At 50.0% G+C, this 24,331-nt stretch overlaps 1 protein-coding gene across 1 annotated transcript in view; it reads right to left on the reverse strand.

The window, feature by feature from the left end:
• Positions 1 to 23,796, reverse strand: part of LOC149436376 (kalirin) — a 162,160-nt gene extending 138,364 nt beyond the window's left edge. The window contains exons 1-3 of the mRNA XM_089661685.1: positions 23,641 to 23,796; positions 21,521 to 21,751; positions 8,706 to 8,828 (exon numbers count right to left, since the gene is read on the reverse strand). Coding sequence (XP_089517811.1) covers positions 8,706 to 8,828; positions 21,521 to 21,751; positions 23,641 to 23,784 — 498 coding nt within the window. The 5' untranslated portion in view covers positions 23,785 to 23,796. The remainder of the gene's footprint in view (positions 1 to 8,705; positions 8,829 to 21,520; positions 21,752 to 23,640) is intronic.
• Positions 23,797 to 24,331: the final 535 nt, after the last annotated feature.

Consider the following 24,331-nt stretch of genomic DNA (forward strand, 5'->3'; position numbering starts at 1 on the left):
ACCTCTCCCAATCCCTCCGCACCTCTCCCGACCCCTCCGCACCTCTCCCGACCCCTCCGCACCTCTCCCGACCCCTCCGCACCTCTCCCGACCCCTCCGCACCTCTCCCAATCCCTCCGCACCTCTCCCGACCCCTCCGCACCTCTCCCGACCCCTCCGCACCTCTCCCAATCCCTCCGCACCTCTCCCGACCCCTCCGCACCTCTCCCAATCCCTCCGCACCTCTCCCGACCCCTCCGCACCTCTCCCAATCCCTCTGTACCTCTCCTGATACATTTTTCTCTCTATTGATAAATCTGTATCTCTATTGGTTGTACTGTCAGACAAGTAACAAAGTATCGCTGATCACTTGGCTGGCAGAGAATACGGGGGGGAGGGGAGATGTAGATGGGACAGACGGGGGCCCGACACTTGTTCTAGCGATCGGTGTGCTGCGCTCCCTGTGATCGGGGGGTACTGCGGCGCCGGGTTGGGGGATGATGGGATATCCGGTACGGCATTAGTCTACACCGGGTACTCTGCATGTTTGTCACGTCCTCCACCAGATTATCACGGGACACAGGGAACCTAAAATTAGACGCTGACAGCACGTGAAGTGGGCCGGGGGATGGTTGGGGGGGGGGATGCTGGTCAGGCACGTGACGCTTGGTTGCCATGGAGGGTTGCCATGGTTACTGCATCCAGCTACCCTGCTTGTTGCATGCAGTACAATACAACACAACAGCGAAGGCGGCGTGTAAAGCCGCACATTATAATTTCCCGCTATGACGAGCGCGCTGCCAGCGACTCCGCCTGGGAATCGTGTTATTACCGAGGCAGAATTCCAGCACTCCATTCACAGCAGGAATCTGATCTTCCGGAACGTTTCAATAACAAATCCTTCCTAACAGATCTGATACGGCGAGGCAATGCAGACGTTCCATGGCGCAAATCACAAACGTTGTCTGCTTGGCTCCACTGCACCCGCACTGGCTCTTGAAGTAAGAAAGGTGCAACTATCGATTGTGGCAATAAGGATCTGTCCAGAGATCTCCACAGTCTGCCGATAGTCCTCATAGACACAGCATTCAATGTGTCTACAGATCCCAAATGGAAGAGATACATCTAGAGATCCCATATGGAAGAGATACATCAAGAGATCCCAAATGGAAGAGATACATCAAGAGATCCCAAATGGAAGAGATACATCAAGAGATCCCAAATGGAAGAGATACATCAAGAGATCCCAAATGGAAGAGATACATCAAGAGATCCCAAATGGAAGAGATACATCAAGAGATCCCAAATGGAAGAGATACATCAAGAGATCCCAAATGGAAGAGATACATCAAGAGATCCCAAATGAAAGAGATACATCAAGAGATCCCAAATGGAAGAGATACATCAAGAGATCCCAAATGGAAGAGATACATCAAGAGATCCCAAATGGAAGAGATACATCAAGAGATCCCAAATGGAAGAGATACATCAAGAGATCCCAAATGGAAGAGATACATCAAGAGATCCCAAATGGAAGAGATACATCAAGAGATCCCAAATGGAAGAGATACATCAAGAGATCCCAAATGGAAGAGATACATCAAGAGATCCCAAATGAAAGAGATACATCAAGAGATCCCAAATGAAAGAGATACATCAAGAGATCCCAAATGGAAGAGATACATCAAGAGATCCCAAATGGAGGAGATACATCAAGAGATCCCAAATGGAAGAGATACATCAAGAGATTCCAAACGGAAGAGATACATCAAGAGATCCCAAATGGAAGAGATACATCAAGAGATCCCAAATGGAAGAGATACATCAAGAGATCCCAAATGAAAGAGATACATCAAGAGCCTGTACAATGATGATGATGGGAGGGGGGGGGGGGCAATAATATTGATGAAAGCGATGACTTCACTGTCTTGCCTTACATCATCGCATTTGTGTGAAGTTATACTGTAACCATCTCCCTATCTTGTAATAAATCCCCCTCCCCCACCCTGGTCTATCGTATCACCAGCACACATCCGCCGGGGGGGGGGGGGGATGTTGTTATATGGCAATGTCTCCACCACTGGAATTGGCATCGACTGCGACCCGCGGAACGCTCGTGGAAAATAAATCCATAGACATGATGAGATCACATTCAATTAACTCTCCATCCTGATCGATTGATGGGATGTGACGTCCCGCTCAGGACATTTTACAGCCGCCCAGCCCCCACCTAGGATCACATCTGCTGACATCCAGGATGAAAGGATGCCGGCCATCCAAGACCTGCTGGTGACAACCTCCACATGAAAATACTAATTGCCCGGCTGTCGCATTGACCCTCTGGCTTCCCCCATAAGCAGATCGGGAGCTCTCACTTCACTGGCTGCAGGATGTCCCCCATATTGGAAGCAAAGTGAGCCAGGCAACAAGCATTTTTCAGAAGGGGGTCAACAATGGCAGGATATATATATATATATATATATATATATATACACACACACATATATACAGGTGAAACTCGAAAAATGAGAATCTGGTGCATTCATTCATTCATTCATTTATTTCAGTGCAGCAACTTAAAAGGTGACACTAATATATGAGACTCATTCCATGCAAAGCAAGATAGTTCCAGCCGTGATTTGTCATCATTGTGATGATTATGGCTTACAGCTCATGAAAACCCCAAATCCACAATCTCAGAAAATGAGAATCTTGTGAAAAGGTGGAATAATCTCGGCTCAAAGTGTCCCACTCTAATCAGCTCATTCAGCCATAACACCTGCAAAGGGTTCCTGAGCCTTTAAATGGTCTCTCAGTCTGGTTCAGTAGGAATCACAATCATGGGAAAGACTGCTGACCTGACACCATCACTGACACCCTCCATAAGGAGGGAAAGCCTCAAAAGGGAATTGCAGAAGAAGTTGGATGTTCCCAAAGTGCTGTATCAAAGCACATTAATAGAAAGTTATGTGGGAGGGAAAAGTGTGGAAGAAAAAGGTGCACAAGCAGCAGGGATGACCGCAGCCTGGAGAGGATTGTCAGGAAAAGGCCATTCAAATGTGTTGGGGACTTTCACAAGGAGTGGACTGAGGCTGGAGTCAGTGCATCAAGAGCCACCACACACAGACGGATCCTGGACATGGGCTTCAAATGTCGTATTCCTCTTGTCAAACCGCTCCTGAACAACAAACAACATCAGAAGCGTCTTACCTGGGCTAAAGAAAAACACACCTGGTCTGTCCTCAGTGGTCCAAAGTCCTCTTTTCTGATGAGAGCAACTTTTGCATCTCATTTGGAAACCAAGGACCCCGAGTATGGAGGAAGAATGGAGAGGCACAAGGACCCCGAGTATGGAGGAAGAATGGAGAGGCCCAAGGACCCCGAGTATGGAGGAAGAATGGAGAGGCCCAAGGACCCCGAGTATGGAGGAAGAATGGAGAGGCCCAAGGACCCCGAGTATGGAGGAAGAATGGAGAGGCCCAAGGACCCCAAGTATGGAGGAAGAATGGAGAGGCCCAAGGACCCCGAGTATGCAGGAGGAATGGAGAGGCACAAGGACCCCGAGTATGGAGGAAGAATGGAGAGGCCCAAGGACCCCGAGTATGGAGGAAGAATGGAGAGGCCCAAGGACCCCGAGTATGGAGGAAGAATGGAGAGGCACAAGGACCCCGAGTATGGAGGAAGAATGGAGAGGCACAAGGACCCCGAGTATGGAGGAAGAATGGAGAGGCCCAAGGACCCCGAGTATGGAGGAAGAATGGAGAGGCCCAAGGACCCGGAGTATGGAGGAAGAATGGAGAGGCCCAAGGACCCCGAGTATTGAGGAAAAATGGAGAGGCCCAAGGACCCCGAGTATGGAGGAAGAATGGAGAGGCACAAGGACCCAGAGTATGGAGGAAGAATGGAGAGGCCCAAGGGCCCCGAGTATGGAGGAAGAATGGAGAGGCACACACTACAAGATGCTTGAAGTCCAGTGTGAAGTTTCCACAGTCTGTGTTGATTTGGGGAGCCATGTCATCTGCTGGTGTTGGTCCACTGTGCTTCATGAAGTCCAGGGTCAATGCAGCCGTCTACCAGGAGATTTTGGAGCACTTCATGCTTCCTTCCGCAGACGAGCTTTATGGGGATGCTGACTTCATTTTCCAGCAGGACTTGGCTCCGCCCACACTGCCAAAAGCACCAACACCTGGTTCAATGACCGTGGGATTACTGTGCTTGATTGGCCAGCAAACTCGCCTGACCTGAACCCCATAGAGAATCTATGGGGCATTGCCAAGAGAAAGAAGAGAGACATGAGACCGAACAATGCAGAAGAGCTGAAGGCCGCTATTGAAGCATCCTGGTCTTCCATAACACCTCAGCAGTGCCACAGGCTGATAGCTTCCATGCCACGCCGCATTGAGGCAGTAATTGCTGCAAAAGGGGCCCCAACCAAGTACTGAGTACATATGCAGCTTCTACTTTTCAGAGGTGCGATATTGTTCTGTGTACAATCCGTGTTTTATTGATTGCATGGAATATTCTCATTTTCTGAGATTGTGGATTTGGGGTTTTCATGAGCTGTAAGCCATAATCCTCACAATGATGACAAATCACGGCTGGAACTATCTTGCTTTGTATGGAATGAGTCTCATATATTAGTGTCACCTTTTAAGTTGCTGCACTGAAATGAATGAATGAATGAATGCACCAGATTCTCGTTGTTCCAGTTTCACCTGTATATACATACACACATACAGTGGGGCAAAAAAGTATTTAGTCAGCCACCAATGGTACAAGTTCTCCCACTTACAAAGATGAGAGAGGCCTGTAATTGGCATCATAGGGAGACCTCAACCATGAGAGACAAAATGAGAAAACAAATCCAGACAATCACATTGGCTGATCTGGAAAGAATTTATTTGCAAATTATGGTGGAAAATAAGTATTTGGTCACCTACAAACAAGCAAGATTTCTGGCTCTCACAGACCTGGACCTTCTTCTTTAAGAGGCTCCTCCTCCTGCACTCATTACCTGTATCAATGGCTCCTGTTTGAACTTGTTATCAGTATAAAAGACACCTGTCCACAACCTCAAACAGTCACACTCCAAACTCCACTATGGTGAAGACCAAAGAGCTGTCGAAGGACACCAGAAACAAAATTGTAGACCTGCACCAGGCTGGGAAGACTGAATCTGCAATAGGCAAGCAGCTTGGTGTGAACAAATCAACTGTGGGAGCAATAATTAGAAAATGGAAGACATACAAGACCACTGATAATCTCCCTCGATCTGGGGCTCCACGCAAGATCTCACCCCGTGGGGTCAAAATGATCACAAGAAAGGTGAGCAAAAATCCCAGGACCACACAGGGGGACCTAGTGAATGACCTGCAGAGAGCTGGGACCAACGTAACAAAGGCTACCATCAGTAACACACTACGCCGCCAGGGACTCAGATCCTGCAGTGCCAGACGTGTCCCCCTGCTTAAGCCAGTACATGTCCCGGCCCGTCTAAAATTTGCTAGAGAGCATTTGGATGATCCAGAAGAGGATTGGGAGAATGTCATATGGTCAGATGAAACCAAAATAGAACTGTTTGGTAGAAACACAACTCGTCATGTTTGGAGGAGAGAGAATGCGGAGTTGCATCCAAAGAACACCATACCTACTGTGAAGCATGGGGGTGGCAACATCATGCTTTGGGGCTGTTTCTCTGCAAAGGGACCAGGATGACTGATCCATGTACAGCACAGAATGAATGGGGCCATGTATCGTGAGATTTTGAGTGCAAACCTCCTTCCATCAGCAAGTGCATTGAAGATGAAACGTGGCTGGGTCTTCCAACATGACAATGATCCCAAACATACCGCCCGGGCAACGAAGGAGTGGCTTCGTAAGAAGCATTTCAAGGTCCTGGAGTGGCCTAGCCAGTCTCCAGATCTCAACCCCATAGAAAACCTTTGGAGGGAGTTGAAAGTCCGTGTTGCCCAGCGACAGCCCCAAAACATCACTGCTCTAGAGGAGATCTGCATGGAGGAGGAGATCTGCATGGAGGATGGGCCAACATACCAGCAACAGTGTGTGCCAACCTTGTGAAGACTTCCAGGAAACGTCTGACCTCTGTCATTGCCAACAAAGGATATATAACAAAGTATTGACAGGAACTTTTCATATTCACCAAATACTTATTTTCCACCATAATTTACAAATAAATTCTTTCCAGATCAGCCAATGTGATTGTCTGGATTTGTTTTCTCATTTTGTCTCTCATAGTTGAGGTCTCCCTATGATGCCAATTACAGGCCTCTCTCATCTCTGTAAGTGGGAGAACTTGTACAATTGGTGGCTGATTAAATATTTTTTTGCCCCACTGTATACATACACACATACACACATATACACACATATACATACACACATATACATACACACATATACACACACACATACACACACACACATACACACACACACATACATACACACATATACATACACACATATACATACACACATACACACACACATATACATACACACATATACATACACACATATACATACACACATATACATACACACATATACATACACACATATACATACACACATACACACACACATATACATACACACATATACATACACACATATACATACACACATACACACACACATATACATACACACATATACATACACACATACACACACACATATACATACACACATATACATACACACATATACATACACACATACACACACACATATACATACACACATATACATACACACATATACATACACACATATACACACATATACATACACACATATACATACACACATATACATACACACATATACATACACACATATACACACATATACATACACACACATACACACACACATATACATACACACACACACACATACACACATATACATACACACATATACATACACACATATACATACACACATATACATACACACATATACATACACACACACACACATACACACACACATATACATACACACATATACATACACACATATACATACACACATATACATACACACACACACACATATACATACACACATATACACACACACACACACATACACACACACATATACATACACACATATACATACACACACACACATACACACACACACATACACACACACATATACATACACACATATACATACACACATATACATACACACATATACATACACACACACACATACACACACACACATACACACACATACAGTGGGAGAGAGAGACATCATTCTATTTTCAGGAGGTTACAGAGGAACATCAGCCTGGCCTGAACCTGGTCTCTACATGAAGGAGGGGACAGCTTTTCCCACAAATGTGTTGACTATCTGATGTTCCTGATAAATATGGACTTTGCTGGCTGCATGCTTGTTCAGGACATGGAATCACTCGATAAGGACAGTAGTATGGGGATGACAGCTTGGATCTGGACACTCAGACAGGTCAGCAATGGCTGTGTGTTCCATGTTCTGGGAACAGGCGCTTCCACCTGAGACAGTAATAAACCCGGCATCGGCGGTGCTTGTGGTGTGGCCCCGGCGCTCGGGCTCCTGGGATTTAATCACCCACATAATTTACCCTCAGACAAGGGCATCTATAGCAATCTCCAATCTTCACAGACCTGCGGCGGCCCCCGGTGCGCTCTGCGAGCATCTTACAGGAGAAGGCAAGGTCACCCCAACAAGGTCCACACATGACGGGTGACGGAGCGGAAACATTCTGCCTATCGATTATGGAAAGAACGCAGCGCGGGCGGCTTCACTATTACAGGAGAAAACTGGTAATTAATCTCGACACGACACTTCCTCTCCGACACTTCCAACCTCATTAATGACTGCAAAAACCGCTGCACTGGAAACCCCTTCTCTGCCAGAATGTGGTGGGGGAGAGGGGGAAAGGGTGGCGAGAGAGAGGGGGGAAGGGTGGCGAGAGAGAGGGGGGAAGGGTGTCGAGAGAGAGGGGGGAAGGGATGGGTTGGGAGAAAGAGGGGAGGGAAGAAAGAGGGGGGATGGGTTGGAAGAAAAGGGGAGGGAGAGAGAAGGGAGAGGAGAGAAGGGATAGGAGGACAGGGGGAGGGGAGAGGAAGGCAGGGGGAGGGGAGAGAGAGGGGGAGGGGAGAGAAAGAGGGGTTGGGGGTAAAAAGAAGGGGGTTGGGGGTAAAGAGAGAGGGGGGTTGGGGGTAAACAGAGAGGGGGGTTGGGGGTAAACAGAGAGGGGGGTTGGGGGTAAACAGAGAGGGGAGGGCTGGAGAAAGAGAGGTAGAGATGGGGGGGAGGGCTGGAGAAAGAGAGGTAGAGATGGGGGGAGGGATGGAGAAAGAGAGGTAGAGATAGGGGGTGAAGGAGTGAAGTGAGAAAGGGGGTGGGGGGGGAAAGAAAGGGGGTGGGGAGAAAGAAAGGGGGGTGAGGAAACAGGACTGAGGAAGGGGATAGAGAGCGAGAGACAGACATGGGGAGAGGGATGGGAGTTGGGGAGGGTGAGAGGATAGAGGACAGGATGAGGAGAGAGAGATGGGGGTAGGGGGGGACAAAGAGATGGGGGTAGGGGGGGACAAAGAGATGGGGGAAGAACAGAGAGGGGAAGGACAGAGAGGGGGAGGAGCAGATAGGGGTGAAGGGAAAAGGGGGGTGGGAGAGGAGAGAGAGAGAGTTTCCCTTACCTGTGCCACCTCCTCGAAGTCATCATGCCGTTTCTGCAGCGCTCGGGCCCGATGCAGAGACTTCCCCACACCCGTGTGCTTGCTCAGGAAGGCCTCTCCATGATTCTCGATCCAATCTAGAACCTGCCAGGACACATAGAGGCATCAGACACCCTCATACCATTTAATCAGCCATCCCATAATACTCCCCCCCTCAGCATAAAGACATGGTTTGCCTAGTTTTGAGGAACTTGCGCGTCCTGCAAAGAGCCCTGACTTCAACCCCACTGAGAAGCTTTGGGATGAATTGGAACGGAATTGGTATGGTGAGCCTAGACTTTTTTTGGTGCCCAACGTGGGGCTCAACATGCGAGTCAGGTCTTCTCATCACACATCGGTACCTGCCCTCACAAATGGGTACAAATTCCCACAGACACCCTCTAAGATACTGTGGAAAGTTTTCCAAGAAGAGTGGAAGATGGTATAGCCACAAAGGAGGATAACTCTATATTAATGGCTTTGGGGTATGTCGGGGGCAACTCTATATCAATGGCTATGGGGGAAAAAGGGGGGTGGGTGGAGGCAACTTCATATTAATGGCCATAGTTTTGGAATGGGAAATCCGACAAGCTCATAGAGGTGTGATGGGTAGAGGAACTCATGTGTCCTGTGCAGACCTCAACCCTACTGAACCTTTAAGACAGTAGTCTCCAAACTGCGGCCCGGGGGCCAGATGTGGCCCTTTGCTTGCCTTTATCTGGCCTTTGGGGCACTATTCCTCCAACTGATACAAGACACTGTTCTGCCCACAGACACCAACAATGGGGCATAATTCCTGCCACTGACCTAAACGATGGAACACTATTCCTCCCACTAATACCAAAGATGGGACGCTGTTTACTCCTACTGATGCCAGAAAAAAAAATCCTGTTCCTACTGGCCACAGTCCGGCCCCCCTAAAGTCTGAAGAACAATAAACTCGCCCTTTGATTCGAAAGTTTGGAGACCCCTGGTTTAAGATAAATTGCAATGCCGATGATAAGCCAGGTCTTTTTTTTTTGCTAAACAAGCTTGTTGGTCACTGATCACACAAGATGCCCTATATGGCCAAAAGTATGTGAACCCCCTCCCTCTCCCAATGATGGAGTTCAGGTGTCTCCAGTGATGAGTCCTGGTAATACACCATCATACAAAAACATTGTAGACAATTGTGCTCTTCCAACCTTGTGGTAACAGTTTGGTGAAGACCCTTTTCTGTTCCACCATGAATGTCCCCTGTGTACAAAGCCAGCTCCAAAAAGACATGGGTGACCAGTTTGGTGTGGAGGAACCTGAGTGTCCTGCACAGATCCCTGACCTCAACCCTACTAGACACCTTTGGGGTGCATTAGAAAGCAGATTTTGAGCCAGTTTTTTTTTTTTAGCACCCAACATGTGAGCCAGGTCTTCTCATCCAATATCAGTACTGACCTCACAATTGGCCACAAATTCCCAAAGACACCCTCCACAATCTTGTGGAAAGTCTTCCCAGAAGAGTGGAGGCTGTTAAAGTCACAAAGGAGGGTAACTCCATATGAATGGTCATGGATCCAGCAAGCTCATATAGATGTGATGGTCAGAGGTCCATATACTGTACATAGACACACATGCCTATTCCCCATATTATAAACCGTCCTGTTCCCATTCCTGCTGTCCTTCCTCATGAGGAGTAGACGGATACACACATGGCGGAGTAAATATATACCCAACTAATGGACCTCCAATAAATAAATAATTTGGATAACAAACCCTTCATGAACGTTCTTCCCCGCGTCACACGTGGGAACGTCGTGGACTCCCACCGGAGGTGTACTTCTTTCTCCATGTCATCCCTCTGTTTTATCTTTCTATTATTCATAATGAATCTGAACATGAAATATTCATCGGATCTCACTATACATGTCCTGTTCTGTAGCGGGTACAAGCTGTATTACGGCCCAGACACACACAGATCACTGACTGACAAAATGTCTCCTGAGTTCCAACACCACCAACCCAACCACAACCCATTCCTCCAAAGTCAGAAGAAGTAGCGAGAGCGCCACACACAGGTCAAAGAGTCCAAGGTGATATTTTATTAGATATTCAGTAGAAAAACTCCAACAGGTTTTGGAGGTTCAAATACCTCCCCCTCATCGGGTCCACAATAAAACTAGACATTGCTGTAGGGATACAATGTAAATAATGGATGAAGGGGGGGTGTTTGAACTGCTGAAATTTGTGTTTCGTTTTTTTTCGTTCATATGAGAATATAAAAGTTTATACATAACGATGACACAAAAAAAGATGACTATGTTCCTCCGACCTGCGAGCAGCGATGGTCCTCCTCTAAAGCAGCTCACAGGCTGGAGATTGTTTTGGGGGGGTTGCAGCTGGGAGGTGATGGATGAAGATCGCTCGTCAAACAGCAAAGCACTTGTGAATGAGCTCTAATATCTCTGGCTAGTCATCTCCAAATAGTTACATAGTTTGTTTTTTATCTTTCAGTGTTACTTTGTATAGTTACATAGATAGGCTGAAAAAGTCCATCTAGATCAGGGGCCTCCAAAACCCAGCCTGTGGACCACACTCGTCCCCCTAGTACAGTGATGGCGAACCTTTTTGAGCCCGAGTGCCCAAACTGCAACCCAAAACCAACTTATTTCTTTCAAAGTGCCAACACTGCAATGAAACCTGAATATCGAGCTTTTGGTTTAGAAAAAACAACTCGTACAGTAGTGCAAACTAATTAACAGTACAGGGATGACCAGAGACTGCGGACACAGTACAGGGATGACCAGAGACTGCGGACACAGTACAGGGATGACCAGAGACTGCGGACATAGTACAGGGATGACCAGGGACTGCAGACACAGTACAGGGATGACCAGAGACTGCAGACACAGTACAGGAGATGACCAGAGACTGCAGACATAGTACAGGAGATGACCAGAACTGTGGACAGTACAGGAGATGACCAGAGACTGCGGACATAGTACAGGAGATGACCAGAGACTGCGGACATAGTACAGGAGATGACCAGAGACTGCAGACATAGTACAGGGATGACCAGAACTGTGGACAGTACAGGAGATGACCAGAGACTGCGGACATAGTACAGGAGATGACCAGAGACTGCAGACACAATACAGGAGATGACCAGAGACTGCAGACACAGTACAGGGATGACCAGAGACTGCGGACATAGTACAGGAGATGACCAGAGACTGCGGACACAGTACAGGGGATGACCAGAGACTGCGGACACAGTACAGGGATGACCAGAACTGTGGACAGTACAGGGATGACCAGAGACTGCGGACACAGTACAGGGATGACCAGAGACTGCGGACACAGTACAGGGATGACCAGAGACTGCGGACACAGTACAGGGATGACCAGAGACTGCGGACACAGTACAGGAGATGACCAGAGACTGGGGACACAGCACAGGGATGACCAGAGACTGGGGACACAGCACGGGGATGACCAGAGACTGGGGACACAGCACGGGGATGACCAGAGACTGGGGACACAGCACGGGGATGACCAGAGACTGGGGACACAGCACGGGGATGACCAGAGACCTTTGGGGAGGGAGGGGGAGCGGGTACCTGAATTTGACAGGTACCCGCTCTTACTTCCGCAGAGTTTTTTTTTTTTCATCTTACCTGTTCCTCGATCCAGCCGCTCGCTGTCTTCCCGGCTTCTGTAGTGTGGGCGCTCGTCGGACAGCCGGATGCCCAGTGCGCATGCGCGAGAAGCGCTGCGCTTTGTGATTGGTCCGGCGGCTTCTGGGATCTGTCATGTGCCCCAGGTACCGCCTTACCATTCACAAGGAGCACTGCTTCTTGTGCATGCGCACTTGGGACCCGGCTGTCACGCACACTACAGCCGGGAAGACAGCGCGCCGCTGGATTCTCCTGGCGTGCCCACAGATAAGGCTCGGCGTGCCGGCTGTGGCACGCGTGCCACGGGTTCGCCATCACTGCCCTAGTACATTTTATCCGGCCCGCAGCTACGGTCCCCAGACTCACTGCATTGTCGCCAACGCATCACCCGCCAGCAGTATGTAGGGCAAGTCCTTGCAACCTGCCGACAAAGCCCACCCTCTGTGCTGTGAGTTGGTTGCTAAGGCCGCCAGCATCCTGGCAACCAATGATGTGTTTAGTGAAGCACCTCACGGCCCCCACCTGCTGTTTAAATCTGTGTCCCTTCCACTTACAGCATGCATGTGAAACAGCAGAGTGGACAGTAGGAGGTGCAGCACTAATGTGTGCTTGACATAGAAGTGCAGAGAGACTGATGGGGACACAGATGTGGGGGGAGACCCTGGTGGAGACACAAATGTGGAGGGAGATCCTGGTGGAGACACAAATGTGGGGGGAGACCCTGGTGGAGACACAAATGTGGGGGGAGACCCTGGTGGAGACACAAATGTGGGGGGAGACCCTGGTGGAGACACAAATGTGGGGGGAGACCCTGGTGGAGACGCAAATGTGGGGGGAGACCCTGGTGGAGACACAAATGTGGGGGGAGACCCTGGTGGAGACGCAAATGTGGGGGGAGACCCTGGTGGAGACGCAAATGTGGGGGGAGACCCTGGTGGAGACGCAAATGTGGGGGGAGACCCTGGTGGAGACGCAAATGTGGGGGGAGACCCTGGTGGAGACGCAAATGTGGGGGGAGACCCTGGTGGAGACGCAAATGTGGGGGGAGACCCTGGTGGAGACGCAAATGTGGGGGGAGACCCTGGTGGAGACGCAAATGTGGGGGGAGACCCTGGTGGAGACGCAAATGTGGGGGGAGACCCTGGTGGAGACGCAAATGTGGGGGGAGACCCTGGTGGAGACGCAAATGTGGGGGGAGACCCTGGTGGAGACGCAAATGTGGGGGGAGACCCTGGTGGAGACGCAAATGTGGGGGGAGACCCTGGTGGAGACGCAAATGTGGGGGGAGACCCTGGTGGAGACGCAAATGTGGGGGGAGACCCTGGTGGAGACGCAATCGTGGGGGGAGACCCTGATGGAGACGCAAATGTGGGGGGGGGGCCCTGATGGAGACGCAAATGTGGGGGGGGGGCCCTGATGGAGACGCAAATGTGGGGGGGAGACCCTGATGGAGACGCAAATGTGGGGGGGAGACCCTGATGGAGACGCAAATGTGGGAGGGAGACCCTGATGGAGACGCAAATGTGGGGGAGACCCTGATGGAAACGCAAATGTGGGGGAGACCCTGATGGAAACGCAAATGTGGGGGAGACCCTGATGGAAACACAAATGTGGGGGAGACCCTGATGGAAACACAAATGTGGGGGAGACCCTGATGGAAACACAAATGTGGGGGAGACCCTGATGGAGACACAAATGTGGGGGAGACCCTGATGGAGACACAAATGTGGGGGAGACCCTGATGGAAACACAAATGTGGGGGAGACCCTGATGGAGACACAAATGTGGGGGGAGACCCTGATGGGGACACAAATGTGGGAGGAGACCCTGATGGGGACACAAATGTGGGGGACACAGATGTGGGGGAGACCGATGGAGAAACAGATGTGGGGGAGACCGATGGAGAAACAGATGTGGGGGAGACCGATGGAGAAACAGATGTGGGGGAGACCGATGGAGAAACAGATGTGGGGGAGACCGATGGAGAAACAGATGTGGGGGAGACCGATGGAGAAACAGATGTGGGGGAGACCGATGGAGAAACAGATGTGGGGGAGACCGATGGAGAAACAGATGTGGGGGAGACCGATGGAGAAACAGATGTGGGGGAGACCAATGGAGAAACAGATGTGGGGGAGACCAATGGAGAAACAGATGTGGGGAGACCGATGGAGAAACAGATGTGGGGGAGACCGATGGAGAAACAGATGTGGGGGAGACCGATGGAGAAACAGATGTGGGGGAGACCGATGGAAAAACAGATGTGGGGGAGACCGATGGAAAAACAGATGTGGGGGAGACCGATGGAAAAACAGATGTGGGGGAGACCGATGGAGAAACAGATGTGGGGGAGACCGATGGGGACACATATGGCAGAGACTTTATTTGGGGAGACTCTAGTGGGGACACAGATGGGGGGGGGAGACTCTACTGGGGACACAGATGGGGGGGTGAATCTACTGGGGACACAGATGGGGGGGGGGGAGGACTCTACTGGGGACACAGATGGGGGGGAGGACTCTAGTGGGGACATAGATGGGGGGGAGACTCTAGTGGGGACACAGATGGGGGGAGACTCTAGTGGGGACACAGATGGGGGGGGAGACTCTAGTGCAGGGGTGGGCAAACTTTTTGACTTGAGGGCCGCAATGGGTTCATATATTGGACCCGGGGACCGGACCAAGAGTAGATGAATGATGTGTATGTGTCATCCATAGTAAGTATAGTAATATTCCCCCATAGTAATTCATCCCCCCTATAGTAATTCATCCCCCATATAGTAATTCATCCCCCATAGTAATTCATCCCCCATAGTAAGCATAGTAATTCATCCCCCATATAGTAATTCATCCCCCATATAGTAATTCATCCCCCCTATAGTAATTCATCCCCCATAGTAATTCATCCCCCATAGTAATTCATCCCCCTATAGTAATTCATCCCCCCTATAGTAATTCATCCCCCATATAGTAATTCATCCCCCTATAGTAATTCATCCCCCCTATAGTAATTCATCCCCCATATAGTAATTCATCCCCCATATAGTAATTCATCCCCCCTATAGTAATTCATCCCCCCTATAGTAATTCATCCCCCCTATAGTAATTCATCCCCCATATTAGGTCCCCAAGTCCCCCCTGTGTCAATTCACTTACCTTTGCTCCGCGCGTTCCTCTCGCTGTGTTCCCACGCCGTTCCGGTGTAGCATGAAAATCTGTCTCCTATGAGGATCTGTCCCCCTCGACGTATCTGCGCATGTGCCAGTTTCAGGCATTAGCAGCCGATCGGCGATCTCCGGCACATGTGCAGATACGTCGAGGGGGGACAGATCCTCATAGGAGACAGATTTTCATGCTACACCGGTCTTCAGGGCGGACTGTGAGAGGAGCCTAGCTCCGCGGGCCGGATTAAAAGGTCCGCCGGGCCGTATACGGCCCGCGGGCCGTAGTTTGCCCATTGCTGCTCTAGTGGGTTATACAGATGGGGGGGGGAGACTCTAGTGGGGACACAGATGGGGGGGAGACTCTAGTGGGGACACAGATGGGGGGGAGACTCTAGTGGGGACACAGATGGGGGGAGACTCTAGTGGGGACACAGATGGGGGGGAGACTCTAGTGGGGACACAGATGGGGGGGAGACTCTAGTGGGGACACAGATGGGGGCGGAGACTCTAGTGGGGACACAGATGGGGGGGGGAGACTCTAGTGGGGACACAGATGGGGGGGGGGGGGGGACTCTAGTGGGGACACAGATGGGGGGGGGGGGACTCTAGTAGGGACACAGATGGGGGAGAGACTCTAATGGGGACACAGATGGGGGGAAGATTGACGGGGACACAGATGGGTGGGGGATTGGGGAGTCTCTAATGGGGACATAGACACAAAGGAAACTCTAATGGGGACACAGATGTGCCAAAGACTATAATGGGGACACAGATGTGGGGGAGACTCTGGTGGGGACACAGATGAGGGGGAAGACTGACGGGGACACAGATGGGGGGGTGACTCTGATGGGGACACAGATGGGTGGGGCATTGGGGAGTCTCTAATGGGGACATAGACACAGAGGAAACTCTGATAGGGACACAGATGTGCCAAAGACTATAATGGGGACACAGATGAGGGGGAGACTAACTGGGGACACAGATGTTGGGGGAGATTCTGATTGGGGACACAGATAAGGGGGAGACTCTGATGGGGACACAGATAAGGGGGAGACTCTGATGGGGACACAGATAAGGGGGAGACTCTGATGGGGACACAGATAAGGGGGAGACTCTGATGGGGACACAGATAAGGGGGAGACTCTGATGGGGACACAGATAAGGGGGAGACTCTGATGGGGACACAGATAAGGGGGAGACTCTGATGGGGACACAGATAAGGGGGAGACTCTGATGGGGACACAGATAAGGGGGAGACTCTGATGGGGACACAGATGGGTGGGGGATTTGAGAATCTCTAATGGGGACATAGACACAGAGGAAATTCTGATGGGGACACAGATATGGCAAAGACTATAATGGGGACACAGATGTGGGGGAGACTGATGGAAGTTCCCCCGTACATCAGATCAGAGTCCTCATCAGATTCCCCCCTTACATCGGACATCTTACATAAAAAAACTGATTTTTTTTCGCCCCGAGAATATGTATAAAATATACAAGGCCCCTCATACTGAAAAGTTTGGAGACCCCGGCTTAGATCAACCAATAGAAATACACAAACCACACAAAGGGGCCACTAGAAGGGACATAAAATGAAAATCCACAAAGAAGAGAAGTGGAAGTTTCCACCAATTATTGGGGAAACCAAAAGGAATGTTTGTTTCCTTATATACGCCGTCACTTTTCAGGGACTTCCAAGGCCGCCCTTCATCGGGACTCCCCCTCCCCCCCCAATTAAAGGACAACATTCTGGAGGGATAAAAGGTTATAGGGTCACTGCGGCAGAAAACCGTTTCCTCCAATGGAAACGCAATCAGTACAAATGGGAAGACGTGGCGGAGCTTTACCTTACAATTGTATTCTCTGCGGCACAAATTATTTTATTCTCTTAATTTAAATTATTATTTTTTTTAAATCTGATCTTTGAATTAAAAAACAGAAGACGTGAGCGGCAGCCCAGTGGGGTACAAAGGATCGATTAAAAAACAAACAAATGTTTGAACTGGAAAGAATGGCGCCATGTACGGCGGGCGTTTGTCACGCCATTGGCGCAGGTTGGGAAGTGCCGACTGTTCTGATGAATAATTACTTTCTGTGGTTGTTTTACAAGAGACGCCACGAGCGCCAGTCACATCTGCTCCGAGGAGATAGGAAGCTCAGCAGCTCAGGCCGGCTCCGGGGGTCTCGGTGAACAAAGGCGGGGGGCAGCGCCCTCAGGAGGGCCTTTGTCTTTCTCCGTCTGGCCCATTGAGGGCTCCGTGTTTTACTGCTGCGTCTGATAATGGCTCAGATGAGATAGGACGTCTTAATCAGTCATCGGAGGCAGGGCGGCCATAAAGAGGGGAGAGAGTCCTGTTCATCTGGGACCACCACAATCAGGGAGGTTTATGGGGGACATTGTGCCGGCCCTGTGAAGTCCCCGCAGGGATCAGAGCCGCTAATTACTTCTGTACACAACACGGCAGCTGCAAGGCGAAAATTCCACACGGCATGTCGGAGGGCACAGCTTACCCAGAATCCTTCACAACTGCATCAATGACACCAACATATACCGATCTACTGCCCGCTGTAAGGTGGAGTCACACACATCGAATATTCCTGATACACAAACGTATCTGTCCATCTTTCCCACGGTCATATGTCTTCTAGGATTGATCTACACCTCCCCCACAGTCACACTATTATTATTATACATTTATATAGCTCTGACATATACCACAGCGCTGTACAGAGAACACTGAGCCAGTCCCATCAGTCTCTGTACCAGAGGAGCTTACACTCTAATGTCCCCTCCCCCACAGTCCCATCAGTCTCTGTACCAGAGGAGCTTACGCTCTAATGTCCCCTCCCCCACAGTCCCATCAGTCTCTGTACCAGAGGAGCTTACACTCTAATGTCCCCTCCCCCACAGTCCCATCAGTCTCTGTACCAGAGGAGCTTACGCTCTAATGTCCCCTCCCCCACAGTCCCATCAGTCTCTGTACCAGAGGAGCTTACACTCTAATGTCCCCTCCCCCACAGTCCCATCAGTCTCTATACCAGAGGAGCTTACACTCTAATGTCCCCTCCCCCACAGTCCCATCAGTCTCTGTACCAGAGGAGCTTACGCTCTAATGTCTCCTCCCCCACAGTCCCATCAGTCTCTGTACCAGAGGAGCTTACACTCTAATGTCCCCTCCCCCACAGTCCCATCAGTCTCTGTACCAGAGGAGCTTACGCTCTAATGTCCCCTCCCCCACAGTCCCATCAGTCTCTGTACCAGAGGAGCTTACGCTCTAATGTCCCCTCCCCCACAGTCCCATCAGTCTCTGTACCAGAGGAGCTTACGCTCTAATGTCCCCTCCCCCACAGTCCCATCAGTCTCTGTACCAGAGGAGCTTACGCTCTAATGTCCCCTCCCCCACAGTCCCATCAGTCTCTGTACCAGAGGAGCTTACGCTCTAATGTCCCCTCCCCCACAGTCACATCAGTCTCTGTACAGAGGAGCTTACGCTCTAATGTCCCCTCCCCCACAGTCACATCAGTCTCTGTACAGAGGAGCTTACGCTCTAATGTCCCCTCCCCCACAGTCCCATCAGTCTCTGTACCAGAGGAGCTTACACTCTAATGTCCCCTCCCTCACAGTCACATCAGTCTCTGTACCAGAGGAGCTGACGCTCTAATGTCCCCTCCCCCACAGTCCCATCAGACTCTGTACTGAGGAGCTTACGCTCTAATGTCCCCTCCCCCACAGTCACATCAGTCTCTGTACCAGAGGAGCTTACGCTCTAATGTCCCCTCCCCCACAGTCCCATCAGTCTCTGTACAGAGGAGCTTACGCTCTAATGTCCCCTCCCCCACAGTCCCATCAGTCTCTGTACCAGAGGAGCTTACGCTCTAATGTCCCCTCCCCCCACAGTCCCATCAGTCTCTGTACCAGAGGAGCTTACGCTCTAATGTCCCCTCCCCCACAGTCCCATCAGTCTCTGTACCAGAGGAGCTTACACTCTAATGTCCCCTCCCCCACAGTCCCATCAGACTCTGTACTGAGGAGCTTACACTCTAATGTCCCCTCCCCCACAGTCACATCAGTCTCTGTACTGAGGAGCTTACACTCTAATGTCCCCTCCCCCACAGTCACACACTATTATTATTATACAGTATATAGCTCTGACATATACCGCAGCGCTGTACAGAGAACACTGAGACAGTCACCAGAGGAGCTTACACTCTAATGTCTCCACCTCCCCTAATCTATCCACGTCCCTCTGTACAGCAGTATGGTATATGTGGGCACTATGGATGTGTGTAGTACAGATAGAGGTGCTCCCTCTGTACATTGCTATGGTATATGTCAGCACTATAGATGTGTGCAGCACAAATGGGGGTGTTCTGGGGTTCCTGTGTACAGCGCTTTGGTATATTTCTCCTTTTAATTCTCATGCTGCCAGTAACACACTTCCTGGAGAAGTGTTGTCTCCCTAGTACAGGACTATAGAACCCCTCCACCTCCCCTCTTCTCTGTAAGAGGGGAGGTGTTCTGTAGTCCACAGAGAGCTCATATGCATGAAGTACAGGGAGCAGATCCTGAGTGGCTCTAAAGTCCTTCAATGGATTATCTTGAACTGTTCTCATTTAAAACAAACGTGTCTCAGTGTGACCAGCACAAGGCACCACCGACATGCTGGGACTTGTAGTTTCGGTACATCTGGAGGGCCCCCGGCTTTGTGAGGCTTCAGCTGCCGCCCCCCCCCCCCAGGAAAAGCCTCAAAACTGCCACAAATGAAAAACTGCAAATCCACATGGCGGCACATAATCTCCGCTGCCCGGCGAAGGCGATCTTCATGACACAACTGCTGACAGTTCCAAATCAGCACGCAACAGAGCGCCGCTGCCATCGCCGCAGCCTAAATATATCCATCTGATGCTGGCAGAGAGGACTCGGCGGACCGGGATCAATACGCTGACAAATCCAGGAAAAGGGCTTTTTCTTCTGCCAGGACCATGCATCAAAATCACTGTCACCGTCTACTCGCCGCTCGGCGGGAGGGGGCGCGCGGGAGGATGACGTCAAAGAAAACAGAATATAGTGAATGCGGGAAACGGGGAGAGCGGATATAGTGAATGCGGGGTCCGGGGAGAGCGGATATAGTGAATGCGGGGTCCGGGGAGAGCGGATATAGTGAATGCGGGGTCCGGGGAGAGCGGACATAGTGAATGCGGGGTCCGGGGACAGCGGATATAGTGAATGCGGGGTCCGGGGAGAGCGGATATAGTGAATGCGGGGTCCGGGGAGAGCGGATACAGTGAATGCGGGTCCAGGGAGAGCGGATATAGTGAATGCCGGGTCCGGGGAGACCGGATATAGTGAATGCGGGGTCCGGGGAGAGCGGATATAGTGAATGCGGGGTCCGGGGAGAGCGGATACAGTGAATGCCGGGTCCGGGGAGACCGGATATAGTGAATGCCGGGTCCGGGGAGAGCGGATACAGTGAATGCGGGTCCAGGGAGAGCGGATATAGTGAATGCCGGGTCCGGGGAGACCGGATATAGTGAATGCGGGGTCCGGGGAGACCGGATATAGTGAATGCGGGGTCCGGGGAGAGCGGATATAGTGAATGCCGGGTCCGGGGAGAGCGGATATAGTGAATGCCGGGTCCGGGGAGACCGGATATAGTGAATGCCGGGTCCGGGGAGAGCGGATATAGTGAATGCGGGGTCCGGGGAGAGCGGATATAGTGAATGCCGGGTCCGGGGAGACCGATATAGTGAATGCCGGGTCCGGGGAGAGCGGATACAGTGAATGTTACTGTTTTTATCTCCATGGAATAAAAATGGAGGATTTTATCATTTTTTGGTGATTTCTCTGTGGCACATACAAAGTCCCATCCGTGGTCTCCCTGCCTCGTCTGGCATTTCACCAGGAGGGGGCGCTTTTGTGCTGTTAAACATAATAGTTCCCCAAAAAAGTGGATTCCTCATGAGCGGCTCCCCGACCTCACCTGCTGCACGTCCTGCTGAAAGACGCAGAGCTGTAGCCGCTGGTGTAGCCGGACCTTGCGGTGCTGCCATATACTTTCCAGGCGGCGCTGGTGATGTAGGACTTCGTGGACCACGTCCAGGACCTGGTGGACAGCCTTGGAGTAGTTGGCGGTGGCTGTGAGCGACTCCGAGTTGCCGGGGCTGAGCGGACGCTGCAACACATCCAGCAAAGCCTTCCCGTCCTGACTGACCTGTAGGGAGAGGAGACATAGGACCAGATGGGGGCACCAATCACAACGAGAGGACGATACCAGTGGGAGCAATAGGGGGCGCTCTTAGGTCTTCAATAATTATTCTTTGTTGCTGCACAGCGGCCTGGAAGTGAGATTGTGCTCCAGAGGGGGAAAAAGAAGACTAAAAATGGGGGACTAACAAAAGAGGCGCTGGGACTTCAAAATTAATTAGTTCAGGGCCGGTTCACACCACAAAAACGTTAATGTACGCATTTGTTAACATCCATTTTTTTTTAAAAAAAATTCTATTTCTCTTCCATTAAAAATGGATGAAAAATGAATGTAAAGTGACAAACAGACGTAAACTGATGTAAATGGACAAAAAACGGATGTAAACGGACAAAACGGGTGAAAAATTTATGTAAACTGACCAAAACGGATGTAAATGGACAAAAACGGATGTAAATGGACAAAAAATTATGTAAACTGATGTAAATGGACAAAAAACTGATGTAAACGGATGTAAATGGACGAAATGGGTGAAATGGGTGAAAAACGGATGTAAACGAACTAAACCGGATGTCAGTGGACAACAATGGATGTAATCGGACAAAAACAGATGTCAATGGACAAAAAAAGGATGTAAATGGACAAAACAGACGAAAAACAGATGTAAACTGATGTAATTGGACCAAAACTGATGTAAAAAGATTTAAATGGGATGTAAAAAGACAAAAAAAACAGATGTAAACTGATAAACAGACAAAAACATATGAAAAACAGATGTAAACTGGTGTAAACGGACAAAAGGACAAAAAATGGATGTAAACTGATGTAAATGGACCAAAACTGATGTAAAAAGACGAAAAAAGGGATATGAAAAGACAAAAACACTGATGAAACAGACAAAAAAATGGATGTAATCAGACAAAAATGGATGTAAACTGATGTAATTGGACAAAAAGATGAAAAACGGATGTAAACTGATATAAACAGACCAAAACTGATGTAAACAGACCAAAACAGATGAAAACGGATAAAACCTGATGTAAACGGACAGAAACTGATGTAAACTGACAAAAACAGATGAAAAACAGATGAAAAATGGATGTAAACTGATGGAAACGACAAAAGGACTAGAAATGGATGTAAACTGATGTAAATGGACCAAAACTGATGTAAAAAGACAAAAAAAGGGATTTAAAAAGACAAAAAAAATGATGTAAACAGACAAAAAAGGGATGTAATCGGACAAAAATGGATGTAAACTGATGGAATCGACAAAAAGACAAAAACCGGATGTAAACTGATGTAAACAGACCAAAACTGATGTAAAAAGACGAAAAACCGGATGTAAACTGATGTAAATGGACAAAAAACAGATGTAAAACAGACAAAAATGGATGTAAACGGACACAAAAAAGGATGTAATCGGACAAAAAGACGAAAAACGGATGTAAACTGAGGTAAACGAGCAAAAACAAATGTAAACTGATGAAAAACTGATGTAAACTGATCCGAACTTTCTTGGACGTGACTGAACCGATGAAAAAAAACGAACGCCGTGTGAAAGGGTCCGTATACTTTATCTAGTATAAGTAGTTCCATTCATACCAGGGGGGAGGGGAGCTGTAAAGCATTTTGGTTCCCCGTTGGGTTTGGCGTTTTTGTTGGATTTGACACTTTCAGGATGGGGGTAAAGCCAGCATGGCCGCTCCGGATCCACACTGATAATACTGGGTACAGGACAGAATCCAGGTTTATACAATGTATACAGTGACATGTACAGAATAGTGAGGAGCTGACGTCGGCCCAGGATGGGGAGGGGGGGGGTCGCCCACCGGTACGGATCTCCTGTCTATGTGTCCCACTGATCTCATTGTACAGACACACGGGGGGTCACTCACCTCAGTGTAGGCCTGGGTCACCTCCTCGTACAGAGTCTGATGATGATGGATGGCCATTTCCAGTGCCTGCATCTCGGAGGGCAGACCGCCGTCGTTGCACATCTTGCACCACGTGTCCACGCCGGAGAGGAACTGCAACAACATCTAATGAGTCAGCAAAGCAGGAGAGAGAGCGCCGCATCCAATTCACACCCCCAGACCCAGAGCGAGGTGCCGCCGGATCCCCACCTAAGCAGATTAAAGCGGAACTCCATGCGAGGAACAAAAATAAGAAAATCCCTTATTTAAATATATTGGTCAGAAGCCACAAAAGGATAGAGATCCACTCTGTGAGCAGGAGGTGAGGAAGGTGTGGGGGGGGGGGGGGGTGAGGAGAGGAAGGTGGGGGGGGGGGGGGGTGAGGAGAGGAAGGTGGGGGGGGGGGGTGAGGAGAGGAAGGGGGGGAGGGGGAAGGTGAGGAGGAGAGGAAGGTGGAGGGGGGGGGGGAGGTGAGGAGGAGAGGAAGGGGGTGGGGGGGGGAGGTGAGGAGAGGAAGGTGGAGGGGGGGGGAGGTGAGGAGGAGAGGAAGGTGGAGGGGGGGGAGGTGGAGGAGGAGAGGAAGGTGGAGGGGGGGGGAGGTGAGGAGGAGAGGAAGGGGGTGGGGGGGGGGGGGAGGTGAGGAGGAGAGGAAGGCGGGGGAGGGGGGGGGGGG

Source organism: Staurois parvus, unplaced genomic scaffold (genome assembly GCF_062004578.1).
Source record: "Staurois parvus isolate SC_StPar_1 unplaced genomic scaffold, SC_StPar_1.0 ptg001366l, whole genome shotgun sequence".
Lineage (NCBI taxonomy): Eukaryota > Metazoa > Chordata > Amphibia > Anura > Ranidae > Staurois > Staurois parvus.